The 15,500-nt window shown below is 35.4% G+C and overlaps 1 protein-coding gene across 2 annotated transcripts in view; it reads left to right on the top strand.

Moving 5' to 3' along the window:
• The window catches only part of SOBP (sine oculis binding protein homolog), a 191,149-nt gene that overhangs the window by 86,979 nt on the left and 88,670 nt on the right, over nucleotides 1-15,500 (top strand). For both annotated transcript variants that reach the window (XM_063311468.1, XM_063311462.1), the window contains exon 5: nucleotides 13,291-13,386. In XM_063311468.1, the coding sequence (XP_063167538.1) occupies nucleotides 13,291-13,386 (96 nt within the window). The remainder of the gene's footprint in view (nucleotides 1-13,290; nucleotides 13,387-15,500) is intronic.

The following is a 15,500-nucleotide window of genomic DNA, read 5'->3' as shown; positions in this document are numbered from 1 at the left end:
GCAACCCTTCTGTATCCTGTAGATGAGGTGCTATAATGGGCAGTCTTTCTGCATCACCTGTTGAGTGAATGGCTTCCATCTTGCAAGGGCTCTAAACCACAGTTAAAACAAGGCAATCCTGTTGACAGCTAATGGATGGTGGAGTCTGTCTGGTAAAGTGATTTTTACTGGGCATTTTAGTATACCCTAATAAAGATACTGCTGTCCGTGAATGAAACTTTACTAGAAAGTAGATGTCACTGAAATTAATACACTTAACTTTACAAGTTAATGTGGTTGAAGCTGAGATAATCTACTGAGTCATTTATCTTGAGAATAGCCATAATTTGAACTGAAGCCAAAGACTGAATACATGACTTAGAATTTTAAGAAAGCAGTTTTTGTCAGTCATTGGTGATCCAGCTGCTTAATTATACACATACTACTTTTATATCCATTTGATGAACTGTATTAAAATATATTTGTATATGCTGTATTAAAATATATATTACAGCATGTTTCTCATTTGCCATGTAAGTAATGACAATAGTATTGTTGCTGCATACTTATTAGGCTGTGGAACAGGATATGGTCTGCTTAGCTGCTCATGACAAAATCTCGTCATATGCTTATTGGAAGGGAGCTTCGTAAAACATTTTCCTAGAAATAACTAATCCTCCAAACTTTTGTAAAACTTTTGAATTTACAGGGCTATTTCACAGTTTGATGAAAAGGGAATATCTCTCTAGAAAATAATACAGTTCAAGAGAGATTCAGAGTAACTTCTAAATCTACATGTTGTCTTAATTATCTGGATAGAGCAATTGATACTTGGCATAATCATTAAATATACAGTAAAATCCAGGACTGAAAAGAGCTGAATTGCAATTGCCAAACTCTCCTTCTCTACTCCAAAATAGAAGGTTCCAAAAACCCCATCATCTTTTCAGCACAGTGTTCCCTAGACTGGTTGTGAAAGATGATGTAGCTGGTCTCATTTTATTTTTTGCTCACGTAACCAAGGGTGAGATTTATTGAGATTCTCCTACAGCCAAACTAGCATTGGCAGATGAATCCTAGGAAAGGTGTTTTGGTTTTTTTAAAGGCTGTGTGGATGTGGAGCTATTACAGGCACAATTTCTGAAAGCAGTTTTTAAATAGATGCCAAGTTCAATAATGGTTATTCCAGGACTGCTTATATCCTATTCTTGCTTTGTACTGTGCTTGACATTAGATAAAACATGTACAGTATTTGTAGTGTATATATTACAGTCCCTGCATCTATAATCTTAGGGCATATATTTACCAATCAGATTCATCATGAAAAAGAGTTTATCATAACAGGTCTCCCTTTTGTTAAGTTCACGCTTGCACTTGACTATTTTGCCTCTTATGCTCACTTACACAGACGTTATAGTACTATTAATTTCCCAACTGCATCAGGAAAATTACTAGTTAGTGAACATTCCATTATGTAAACTTTCATGCCTTCCAGGTTACAAAACTAAGGTAAAGGGCCATGAATGATTACGACAGTTTGAAGACATGCGTAGATTGAAAAAAATAAAATTACTAACATAGTAAATTAAAAACCTGCTTCTGATCAGTTAAGTCCTCATTAACCTCATTAGCTCATAACTGCCCACCCTGCTGCATTCTGGACCAGTTGAAGCTTCCAAGTGGTCTTTAAGGGCAGCCCCATATAGGGTGTGTTGTAATAGTTGTGCCATAAGGTAATTAGAGCATGAGTGACTGTCACAATTATCTGTTTCATTCTTGTTGTTGCCTATGTTTCACTCTTGTCATTTGTTATTAAAAAATATTGTTTATGTTTCACTTTTGTTATTTGTCATTAAAAATAACCTAGGTAGGAAGATAAAGAAGACAGCATAGGAATTGTGCAATTTTCTGTATTTGGCCAACCTGTTCTGGTTGTTGAAACTTTTATGGTTTTGTGGCAATAGAAGTGACAAATCTGAGGTGAGATTTGAATCTCTGGAGTCCTTGGTGCTCTCTGAGCCTTGTTGTTTTCTTGCAGAAGTTTCATTGCCAGACTAGGCAACATCTTCAGTGCAAAGAGGGAGTGGGCCAACAAGGCTCAGAGAGCACCAAGGACTCCACAGTTCAACCCTGAGCTACAAATATTTGCTTCGATTTGAATCTCTATTTACATACTGATAGCTGAAAGCTATGCATTATTTTTACATGAATTACTTTTTGTTGTCCTTCTAAAGGAGTTTAATAAATGCTATACAGTGAAACATTCATATGATAAGAACTTGGTTAGCTGATCTTAATACATACAATCTCAATACATTTAGACTTACCTTTTTAGTATGTTGTGCTTCACAAAAGGTATTACATTTTGTATGCCTTTACAGCACAGCTGTATTTTAAAATAAAACAGAATGTATACATATAAAATGGGCATTAAGGACTACACTATATTCTTCCCACCACATAAAAAGATTAGTGTACATTTTTCTATAATATTCCACAGCCAAAACTGCCAGAAGAAGCAAAAGAAACAAAACAAAAATGGTATTCCAAATGTCAAAAACTACTGTTGTTTCTACAAGGCTAAATTAATCCAAATTATAATGACATTTACACTGGTGATTTGATGCCATTTCCCAGTTTAACAAAATTCTCTCTGATTCCCTATTTTTCTTATGATTGAAGGTGTCCATTTAACAAACAATTAGAAAACAATGAGATCATCAGTATGAGAAACAACCCAACATTTAACAGATATGTCAAATGAATGAATGAATAAGTTTCACTCTCAAAAAACCATTAATGTTTGAAAGAATAGGCATTATCTCTAAATCTGATGCACATCACACAGACTGGGCTTTACTGCCTGCCATATGCCTTTTCAGTGAATATGATAGACCACAGTTGTAGCCACATTTAAAGTAGCAACTGCAATATAAGTTGATAGACTCTGTAAGTCCATGTGAATCTTTGACACTAAACATTTTTATTTGCAATTACTGAAACTAGTGGGCTGCATCATCCATACAAAAATAATGTATTTATAACTTGGGAATTAGTTACATCTGATAGAATAAATTGGTCCTGAGCTGAAGTGTGTTATTTTGCCCTTCCTTTAAAATATACACCAGATGGATCATTTTTGCTATTGCTACTTATTTTGTTTTAAAGCCTACCTTAAACATCTTAGAATTATTGATGATTGCCTCAGGAAAGAGATACTTTTGCAAGGGATTTTACACACAACCTATACATTTAATAGCAATGTTACGATAGACCTCATTACTTTCTCAGCACTCAACCACAGAGAGAGGGAGAACAGTAAAGCTGGAAGCCAGCAATAAGAACAGGTACCTGGACCTTTAAAATTAGATTAAGATTTTAAAAATGTTGCTGTCTGCTGTAATGAGAAGCAGCACTTAGTTATTTCATTGTTACAATGAAGTTTTGCTTCATTGCTTAATAATGCAACAGATGACAATATTACAGATGATAATTCACATCATCTGTAATTTAACTCCCATTAGCCTTGCAACTACTTTTACTCACCATAGAATCACAACTGATCAGCAAAAAACCTGGGGTAGGATACAGTCTGTGCAGAAGGCAGAGTCATTTTATACTGAAAACATTTTGTGTTTCATAATTTACATTGTGCTATGACCATGAAACCTTTTTTGTCAAGAGAGCGTGTGTTTATATGCATGTGTGAGAGGAGAAAGAAGTTACTTGTCAAAAAGCAAGGAAGATCAGTACTAAATTCCCAGGTCTGCGGTGAATGGACATAGAGAACATTTCCTAGAAGAATCTTTTGTTTGCTGACTCCCAGTTGTGGGTTGGGCAGGAATGCCTGATTTTTAAATGGCAAATACAATCTGTCCTAAGCCAGTAATACTTCTATATAAAGTGGAAGCAAACAGTGGCTGAATTCACACTTCACAGAAGGCCATTGTTTCTCTATATCTCTCTTTTAATCCATTCAATTGTGTCTGATTTTCCGAGACTGCCTGGACAAGTCCCTGTAGTTTTCTTGGCAAGGTTTTTCAGAAGTGGTTTTCCATTGCCTCCTTCCTAGGGCTGAGAGAGAGGGACTGGCCCAAGGTTGTCCAGCTGGCTTCATGCCCAAGGCAGGACTAGAACTCTTGGTCTCCCGGTTTCTAGCCTGGTGCCTTAACCACTACACCAAACTGGCTCTATTGTTTCTCTTAATGATCATTTATTGATGCATACAGTGCTAAGCCGAAGCCATGGCTAGTAGTCACAGTGATTGGCTTCATATATTATGCTACATGGAAAACAAAACCATCATATTATGGCATATACAGTATGTGAATTCAGCCATTGTCTATTTTCACTAGTGCTGCTCTGTCAGAGGATAGGGCAGTTGTTAATATCATGTAGACAGAAGGACCCCTAGGGCCAGAACATACAGCACAGCTTCCAAGCAATCCACAAAAATACAGTTCTGTTGCCATCTCTGGAAAGTATGGTGCCAACCATCTGTTGAGTGGACAATACAGTGTGACATCTTGCCTATCTTTTGCACATCAACACACATACAGACCTGCAGTTGCAGTCTTCATTGCTACATGGAAGCTTCAATCTAGAACTATAACAAGAGGAGTGGGTTTTGTCTTATTTTTTCTGATCACAGGCTTACTTAGGTCTTGAAAATATTGATAATATTTTTAAATAAAAGGAAATGATTGTGTAATTCCCTTTAAGTGTGATACATGCAATGATATGTGCATTACTATATGTGAGGAAAAATTCTTTGCCTAGTCCAGAAAAGATAGAAGCTTCCATGAAAGCATACTTAACTCCTAATGAATTAATTTTAAGCAGGATAATCTGTCCAAGTTCATGGAAAGAGATAAGCCCAAGAGGAGATAAATTTAGTTTGATCAGTGATAGTGATGAATTCAGTTGCTGAGCTTCAATTAACTGCAACCAGTTCTACAATCTCTCCTTCCCTGTTATGCACCTGTTGTTAAGAAAAAGCTAGCTACTTTTCTTCTGCCTCTGACTGTCAGGATAATTGGACATCTTTTTTTCTTCTCACTATGTAAGGTTTTCATTTGTATTATTCAGTCCTATTAATGTTTGGTGATGGACCTGTTAAAAGCAACAGTGACATGACTTGACAGTGAACAATAGAGAATGATTTCCCCTGACCTTCAAAAGTGCAGGTGACTTTTAAAATAAATAAATAAATAAAATAAGGAATAAAAACAAGGAAAGTGATTGACAAAATGGCCGACCTTATTACTACTTTCTGTCCAGTGCATCAATTAAGCCTGTTAGAATCTATGCAATAGATTTTTATTTTTATTATTTATTTATTTAATCAAGTCATATGGCTGCCCATCTCAGTGAATGACCCTGGGTGGTTAACAATATTAAACAGTAAAAAACAGATACATATACTAATACACAGCAGCTGAGAAAAAGCACAACAAAAACCAGGAGATGGACTCCTTCACACATTCCTTCAGACACATTTGCATTATATTCTGTTAGATTATTTCCTATACTTCTTCATTTTATGGGCTTCATGCTTTTCTTATGTGATAATTGGCATTCAGAAAGAAGAATGATAATATAAAAATTGGCACTGTTTGAAGATTTAGAAATTTTTAGTATAAGCTTCTGTTCAGTAATTGATCAGAGAAAAAAATGAACATCGTCCTACAACAGAGAAGGCAATAACTATACTGTGTTTTTCATCAGAGAAATGATCTGATTTATTTTATCTCCTTATTTTTAGTATTTTATAGTAAGCTGTGTACTTGACAAGCCTTGGGCGTCTGCCAATGTTTGACTCTGGTGATTTCTTAGTCTTATCAGAGATTGTGTGTAAAAATCTTACAGAAAAACTTTATATCCTTCCAACATAATAAGAACACACACATACGCACACATCTCTCTGTTTCGCTCTCTCTCCCCCTTCCCCTCAAATATATGGAGGATAAAAAGCCTAGAAGACAGTAATCCAGAAAATAATTTCTCTTATCCATTACCATAATGTTGGTGTTTGAAAGCATTACTGATAGAATGAAAGACAGGGGCACTATTTATTAGTTTTCAATTATGTTAATTCTTATAGCTCATTTTTGTAATGAGATCTGAAGGTTAATCCATAAAATCAGCCTAAGGACCCTGTCATCCCTGGAGGTTTGCCAGAAAAATGCAATAACTTTATGAGGCAGAAGGATTATTGGTAGATAATTAGGCGCATCACAATTTATACTGAGTTTCTCAGTTGTCTGTTTCACACACAGACATGCACATACAGATGCACAAACATGGAACAATCATACATATTCAGCACATCAAGATTCTGTGCATGTAGCAACTAGATAATTAACTGTTAGGTAATTTCAAGAGGACTCTGAAGGATTCTAACCATATTTTCATGTGTGTTTGATTTGACTGTTTAATAACTTTATTATTTCCTATAGCTAGCTGCCTTTAGTATCATTACAATATAGATGATTTGTTTGTTTGCTAGGTGCCACCCAACTCCAGACTGATTCTGGGTGGCTTACAATGCAAGGCAATATAAAAATATCAGTCTACATAAGACAATAAACAGACGGCGGATCCGGTCAGCATATAAAACAAATATCAAGGACACAGCAGTGGCTCCAACCACCTTAGCCCAGAAGGTGGGAGAAAACCCAGGTCTTAAAGGCCCTCCAAAAGGCCATCAGAGTGGGAGTCACCCAGGTTTCAGGGAGAGGCAGGCAGCACAACAGAGAAAGCATTTTTCCTGGGTCCTGAAGATGACACTCTTTAATTGAATGCTACAACAACAACATAGGCCAATTGCAATAAAAATCAAGATTTATGTTTAAGAGGATTTAGTTCTATTAAAAGTTAAAACTGAAGATTAAAAATAAAAAGAAGTATATAGTCTATATTTTTATTTTTAATCTTCAGTGTTATCTTTTAATGGATCTAAATCCTCTTAAACATAAATCTTGATTTTTATTGCAACTGGCCTATGTTGTTGTTCATAAAAAAAGAAGTATATAGTCTATATGACAGCCAGTTTGGCATAGTGGTTAGGACACCAGGCTGGAAACCGGGAGACTGTGACTTCTAGTCCTGACTCAGGCACAAAGCCAGCTGGGTGACCTTGGGCCAATCTCTCTCTCTCAGCCCTAGGAAGCAGGCAGTGGCAAACCACTTCTGAAAACCTTGCGAAGAAAACTGCAGGGACTTGTCCAGGCAGTCTCTGAGAATCAGATACAATTGAACAAATAAAAAAAAAATAGTCTATATACGTATGTCCACAAAAGTGAGATTATTTTGTTTAGTTATGAAGTACTGTATTTGTCTAGTGTGTTCCTCTAGTGTCATAGAAGAGGGGTTCAAAAAGAACAACCCAATATCATCTGCATATCTCAAAAGGTGAGATAAGAAAAAAAATTTTTGATGAGTGCAAGACGTATTTAAAAAATGATGCAGAGACTACAGTACATTCATTTGAATTCTGTATATAAAATAACATATAAACCTCTGCAGAGCTCTCTCAGAGCCCTGGAACAATTCTTCCAGTACCAAGTCTTGGCCAGAATAGTCTTCTTCCAACTGAGGATTGGTATACAAGGATAGTATCACAGCTATAAAGACATACTTCCAGTAAAAAGCCATATAATCTGGGCATCTGATAACATGCAGCTGCACATCCTGGCATTCTTTTTATTTATACTAATAACCAAAGGCCAGTTTGTCACAAAGAGAAAAGATAAATAAATCTACAACTCACTTTTATTCTAATATGAAGCTTATGACTATGATGACACATTAATCCTAGTGGCCTAATGATCTATTTCTATGAATTATTAAACCTTTATCTGTACAGTCCTCTTAAACCCAGAAACGTTATGCAGGTTTTAAGGTGGAAATTTCAGTGTCTTTTTTTTTTTTAGGCCTTGTGTATGTGGCAAATGAGAAAGAGTCCTCTTGTGCTTTTTTGGGCAAATTTCTACTTCCAATTTTATAGCTGATTATTAATCCATAAGGGGATATTTCCTTTTATTTTATGACTCACAGTAGGCATTTTTGTAGAACACATTGAACCTCTATGGGTTGTTAAAGTGCCACTCCTTGTCCCATCTTGTACAGCTACTTAACATAATCAGCAGTTCCTTTCTGGTAAACCATGCTGTATGAATGTGGAGAAATATTTATGGTTAACATTAACTGGAAGTAGAAACCACATTAGTTGTTACACTGCGGTCTTAATTATATATGAACTGTTGATTCTGGTTAAGGCATAAACAGGATGAAGTTAGAGAGGTAGAAACTGTAATCACACAGAGTGCTTTCATGTACTTCCTTATTTCCACTGACCTCAGTTGAGTTGTCTTATATTGGGAACTAAAGTAAAATAGAGATCAATCTAACAGCTAGTTCTAAGGGTCTCCTTTTTCAATTTCATTTTATTTCCCCAGCAGTTGTTACTATGGTGAATCCTTTATGACAGCAAAGACAAATATAAACATCATTTTTTCTGCCACCATTTATATTCTTAATATAATTATTTAGAAGGAAATGAAATTTGTAGAATGTCATAGTTCAGTGCTAGCTTGAAGACTTTCCAGAAGGTTTCTTCACGTGGATGGTTCTCTTAGTCTTATATGACAATGGTAGCAGGATTACAAGGGTGGTTGGAATCTGCCATTGTGAATTTCCACAACACCCTGAAGTGCCTAATTTAATCTCACTTTGGAATATTGGGGAAATTAAAATAGACACTTACAGGTATCTGTTCTTTTGCCCACTGCAAAAAGGCAGTCATCAAGACTGCAGCTTTATGAACTCCATCGCTGGCAGCTGACTTAAGATGCAAGGATCAATGCTAGGCTTAGTATCATTGAAATGTCAAAAGACATTTGCTCTATTCTGTTTTATTTATTTATTTATCAAATTTTGTCACCGCCCATCTCCCTCAAAAGAGGGACTCTTCCATTCCGTTCCATTCCATTCCATTCCATTCCATTCCAAGGCACGATGAAGATTTATCCTCCTGACCAAATATTAACTAAAACATAGATTACAATGGGCCACAAGTAAAAACGTGCTGTGTAAAACTATTTACAAATATTACAGTTCAGATATTTATTTATGGTAGCATAAGCATAGTCAGAACTTGTCTGAATTTTATCTTTTGTTGAATTGGTGTTCAACAAAACGGCCCCGATGTGTGAATGGTCCTGTTTCTTGGTTATATTAACATCTATACACTACTTACTTGGTGGCCATGTATATTTATTCTGTAATTTAATTGTTCTAGTTGAAATTGTTTTAATTGTTTTCTATTTTTTATTGTTGTAAGCCGCTCTGAGTCACTTGTTGAGAAGGGTGGCTATAGAAATCAAATAAATAAATAAATAGTAAAAAGGGATGCTTTTTAAAATGTGTTGCCTCAAAGTATGCATCATTCTTCAAAGAAGCAACTGCATCTTGGGAAACTGCATCTTCGGGAATATTTAGTATAGCTGCTTTTGAAGTCTTTCTCTGGTTGCTTCCCTAATGGATGCATAGACCACAGTTCGGCTATGTCTGTCTGTGAGCAAAATGGCTGAGTTTGTGCAAGCATCTGGAGATAACTGAGAGAATCCTTCAAAGCAGCTATGCTGAACATTTCAGAGGACACAGCTGTATTAACACTTCAAAGCAAAATGCTTTGCTCATATGAGTGTGCTTTGTAAAATGTCTCTTCCAAATGCTTTGGACAGCTCTAATGTGCATGGTTTTGTTTTGTTTTGTTTTGTTTTCTTTTGTTTTGTTTTTGGCTGGAATCTGGATAGGAGAATGGATGGGGGAGATTTTTAAATATTGCAATTTTAGCTGCTTTTCAAGATTTATCAAAGTAGCTTACAATAAAAAAAATATATACTATCCAGTATCAATATCAGAAGCCCCTAAAATTTGGTTTAAAAAATCAGGATGAACCAGTAAAAAATAAACAAAATCCAAAGCTTTCCAGGATAATCCTTCTATCATCTCCTGAAAATTAAGCCTTCCCAAGTTCAGTGTGCTTACTTCCAGATAAGAGGATTTGGACTGCAGTCTTAAATGCATAATATGAAATAAAAAATAAACAAGGAATACCACAAAGAAGATTCTTCCATTGTTGGTTACCATCTTACAGATCTTAACAGCAGATCCTCCTGTGATGATTTTAACAAATGGTCAGATATAGAAGAGTGTAGATGGTTCTTCATATAACTTGTACCCAAATAATTTAAGGCTTTTAATTACTAAAAAAGGCATTTTGAATTGGGCTTTGATGTGCACTACAATTACAGAATTGGTGCAATACAGTCTATCCATCTAATATCAGCAAGAACCTTTCTATATCAGATGACATTTTTCGTATGTATTCAAAGGCATCTTCATGAAAAGTGTGTAACAATTCAGCCTGGTTCTAAGTAAGCAAGGTCAATGCTTTTCTTCTTGATATTTGGCTTTTCAAAATTATATCCTCAAGCTGTTTTCCCAATCAGTACACACAAATAATTTTGAGCAGGCACATGGCTGCACAGTAAAGTATTAAACTATTATGACAAGATTAAATCAGAGATTTGGGTATTATTTGAGGAGAAGATATTAAAGAATTGGGGGAAGTGATAAGTGCATGATTGTCTGGTAGCTCAGTTTATAGAGAATCCAATATTGAAGATATTCCTGGGACCTGTATCAGTTGTGCCCTTAAGAAAGTGGTCAAAAGTCAGTTTGGTCTAGTGGTTAAGGCAATGGGCTAGAAACCAGGAGGCTGTGAGTTCTAGTCCTGCCTTAGGCATGAAAGCCAGCTTGGTGACCTTGGGCCAGTCACTCTCTCTATCAGCCCAACCCACCTCACAGGGTTGTTGTTGTGGGGAAGATAGGAGGAGAAAGGAGTATGGTATGTTTGAGTTATTTATAAAAATAATAAAGGTGGGGTAGAAAATAAATAAAATAAATAAAATAAAATAAAGCCTGGGATAAATGCTTATTTAGAGTTTGTCTCTAGAACTTGCTTCTGTAAGTGACCTACAATCTGAGAGCTGTCCTTGGTGCTATGGATTCCTTTTCTTTAATGTTTATTTTGCTGTCCGTTTACAATAGTCTGCCTGTTAGCTAAACTATCCTTGCTATTTCCCTCTATCAAGAGACTTAGACGAAGCCCTACCTAGAGATTCCAGCTGTTTAGGCTTAAACAGACCATTGCTTATAAGCCCCCTACTCCATATCTCAGTCTGCTTTCTGTTTAAAATATTGGAAGGAAGAATTATGGAACTGCCTGTCATAAGTAATTTGGTCCAAAGAGGTTATATGAAAGGAACAGTAAAGCACATGTATAAATTGAAATAGCTGTATTTGTCTGTTGGCACTGCTCTAGGCCATGAAAGTGTATGCTGCAATAAACATTGTTAGCTTTTAAGGTGCCATGGGACCCTGCTGTTTTTATTTTTAACATTCTTCCTGTCTAAATCTTGTTTGGCTATTCCTCCTTAGTGTCTGCTGCTACCAGGATTTACAAGATAAAAGTATTTGTGAAGAATTTTAGAGATATTAATTTGTAAGGATTATATTTGTAATAGAATCTCATTACTAGAGGGAATTTTATTTTGACTTGCCTAACATTTAGATTGGAATTAAATAAAGTATAATAAATAATTACATTCAGTAAACCTTCAGTTTTTGCTACTAGCCTGGGACTACAGAAGTAGAGTGTCTGTCTGGAAAACCAAAACATGTTTAAGTGACTCAGAAACTGAATAGTCCACTAAACTTTGGTACCCTTGATACTATTATGACCTTCTCCAGTACCAGATAAGCTCTTTTGCCTCTATTGTTGGGGAGTGACAGCTTTTTTGAAAGCAAAAAACAAAGACATAAAAATGTACAAGGTACGAATGTCTTTCACAAATGCCAATATCAACGGAAAATAAACACTCTGAAATATGGCACATGAAGATAGACAGTTCACACTACATTAAGAAAAGGAAATATCTTAACAACTGTCATAGATACCTAGATACATATTAAATATTATTTTCACAGATGCTCTTGACTGATATATCATACCAGGTAGATCTCTGTTCCCTCCCTCCCTCCCTCCCTCCCTCCCTCCCTCCCTCCCTCCCTCCTTCCTTCCTTCCTTCCTTCCTTCCTTCCTTCCTTCCTTCCTTCCTTCCTTCCTTCCTTCCACAAAGAGCAGGAGACAAAACTACCTGCTGCTTGCTCTATGGCTTTCCTATCTATCTCTCCCCCCTTCCTTTTCCAAGTTCACTGGGTCTTATTTAAATAAGCTGGCCTGAAGCCAGAAGCTCATCATTTTAATGCAGTGTAAAATGTGAATATGCATAATTATATGCAAGCCATATGTGAGGGAGACAGCTCAGCTGTGAATTTCAGGAGACCGGGAAAAAGGGAGAATGAACAGTCAGGGATTAGATGAGAACAGAGTGGAACAGAGTGCAAGTGTCATCCAAATGAACGGTGTAATGAGCATGCTGCTGACACTCCCCCTTTCACCCACTTCTCTCTTTGCTTTAACTCTAAACCAGAATACGTTGCAGATTAGAAGAAATTGCTGCAAGCAAGCAGTAGAGCTGCTAATGGAATTGGATTAATTTATCCATTTAAACTTCAGCTTCCTTAATTAACTGTTTATATCAAAATAACCCATAACTTTCAATTTATATTCTTAAATATTTTAACATATTTGATTGCCCTCACTTAATGACCACTTGGTTCCAATTTTTACATTAAAAATTAGGAAATCCATGTAATACAATGACTACCAAAAAAAAAAAAAGCATGAGTGAAAATAAGACCTAGTTTCTTAAAATGTTTAATCTGGAAACATGTTATTGGTTGAACATTTCTAAAGGGTGAAACACCTAGAGCATATCTGTAATAAAATCCTTGAAATACCAAAAAGAGTAAATTGAAACTGTTAAGATTTCCAATCCTATATATATTGGGAAGTATGCCCCATCCAACTCAGTGTGACTTACATCTGAATAGACATGAGTAAGACTGTGCTATTAAACACTCAGAGAGAGCTGAAATGCTTCATTTTGGGGCTTGTTTCTTTGCTAACCTTTTACTCTTACACCAAAATCTATTTGCATGTTTTTAATGGTGTAATGAGCACTCAAAGTTCTAATACTGCATATATAACAAAACTTTTTACTACTGTTGTATTTGAAATTCCCGTTTGTTTAATGATCTGAGCTGTTATGCATTTAGCTTATTCTTTTTCTTCCATTATTTCTAAGTCCCTAAATAGGCCATTATATTTCCCTTCAGGCTAGAGATGAAGATGGACATGCTGAAAATTTTCCCCAGCAGCACTATGCTAAGGAAACTCCAAGACTTGCCTTCAAGAATAACTGCGAACTACTTGTAAGAATAATATACTTACAACAAGTCTAGATTGTTACTTTAGCACAGTGAAAACAGTTTTTGAAAAAGCGTTTGTTCATGATTATATAACATTATGAAATATTTTAGCTTTAAAAAATAACCTTGTACCAGTTGAAAATGCTAAGTCTGCTATAGTTGAACAGGTCTGAATTCTCAATTTGCTTGCAAATCTTTTCTTATAGAATAAAATGTCCTTGTAATTGAATTGTAGCGCCATCTGAAGAATGTTTACTCAGAAGAAAGTTCCACTGAGTTCAATGGAGCTTACTTCCTAGTAAGTCTGCTTGGTATTGCAACATAGTCTTGTATCCCACCGAAAGTCATTCAATGAATTGCTAGTAAAACACCTTTAAAAGAAAGAGAGGAAGGGAGAGAAATGATATCTAAATGACAAAGTCATTTTCTGTTCTCCATCTCTCCCTTTTTACATTTTAACACTGCCGTTGTTTTTAGGTAACATCAAAATTACATTCAGCAGCACTGATGCATGGTACTCCCTTTATAACTCAATTATTCCTCTAATATATTGGGAAATACAGTAAATTACTCTTGTTCTCTTTGGCGGGGAATGAGCAAATCCAGCAAAGCACTTAGGAGGAGCATGGAATGTTTACATGGCATAGGAGAGATTATAGCAGCTCAGCTGTGAAGAGAGATCCATTCCAAGGCAGTTAGTTTGCTGTTCATTTTTGCATTTGCCACATGCAAAATAAACAGTAAATAGAAATGCATGTTACATTTCTGTTCAACAAAATGATTAGTTTCTAATAGTTTTAATTAAAATGTAAAAATCAGTGCTTCAGACTTTAATATTTCTTGTTTAGTTAAAGCAAACAGAAAATGAATTGTCATTTATTCAAAGGAAGATCCTGATGACTGTACCATTATATTCTGTTATTTTTTGTTTCTCCTCCATTGTGTTTAAATTTTTAAAAGATCAATGTATCAGTGGTGATATCTGAGCAGTTTGAGAAAACAACTGTTTTGTTAGGAAGCATAGTTTTGTTTTATAATGGGAAAAAGAAGATAGCATTTTACTGAGACTGGTAGATGCAGTTCTGTAAGGATTCCAGATTTGTCCCTTCCTCTGATTCTTGAGATTTTGTTACCATGTTAATATTTTAAAAATTTAAGAATAGGCAGTTGTAGTTAAGTTGAGCTATGCTTGACATAGCAAGAGAAGAGAATAAAATATAGTACTCAGCATTATATTTAGCTGAACGCCAACCCCTTTGATAAATCTTATTACAGTAGTATCACAATGTAAGGAAGGCCACTTTTATAATCTTATTGTTGGAGCAGACAAGAATGTGAAGTGATGGCTTACCCAAGATTACCTATTGAATTCATATCTGAGTTTTATATCAGGTATATGCCAGTTTTATTTTGTGCTTTCAAACTGCAGAATTCTTACTAGATGCATTCAGTTGACAAAGTGGGACTTAATTCTGAGTAAACATATATTGTATTGCACTGTTAACCTCTTCAGAGCTATATCTTTTACCATATTTCTCTAAACTGGAAATACTCAATTCTGGTCCTATTGATATTCCAGAACCTTCAAAGTATCCTTTCCTGGTCGCACTGTTATTTTTATCTGCCTGCTCAAATTAATAGTTTTACAAATCTGTACTTTCAACCAATGTGTTCACAGAATACTTCATGAATTGCTGCTGTTGAGGAATTAATCTTAAAAATTATTCATACCTGGAGGCATATCACTTAATAATTAAAATATAATTCTTGACTTGCCTAAACTGAAACACTTTACAACAGTGTTTGGTCATTTGAAAGTTTTGTTTTATTAGTGTTTTAAATACAGTGGATCATTTGATATATGAACACAAGGTTCTTAGTGTTCTTTCTCTCAGAAAATTACATGAATGACCTGTGCTTGTGAAATGCTTTCCTACATTCCAGAGAATTGTTTCAAATGCTGAAGTCAGAAATGTTAAAAATTATTCTATATAAATATATGCTGTTGGATTTTTTCTACCACTGGGTATAGATTACATATTTTAGTTGCCTTTTGCAATTCTACCTACACCAGATTAGTCTGTATAGCTTTATAATTAAAGTATTCTTAAAAGATG

The sequence above is a fragment of the Candoia aspera genome, chromosome 1 (assembly GCF_035149785.1).
Source record: "Candoia aspera isolate rCanAsp1 chromosome 1, rCanAsp1.hap2, whole genome shotgun sequence".
NCBI classification, from domain to species: Eukaryota; Metazoa; Chordata; class Lepidosauria; order Squamata; family Boidae; genus Candoia; species Candoia aspera.
Note: the sequence above shows the minus strand (reverse complement) of the source record. Positions and strands in the feature narration are given on the sequence as shown.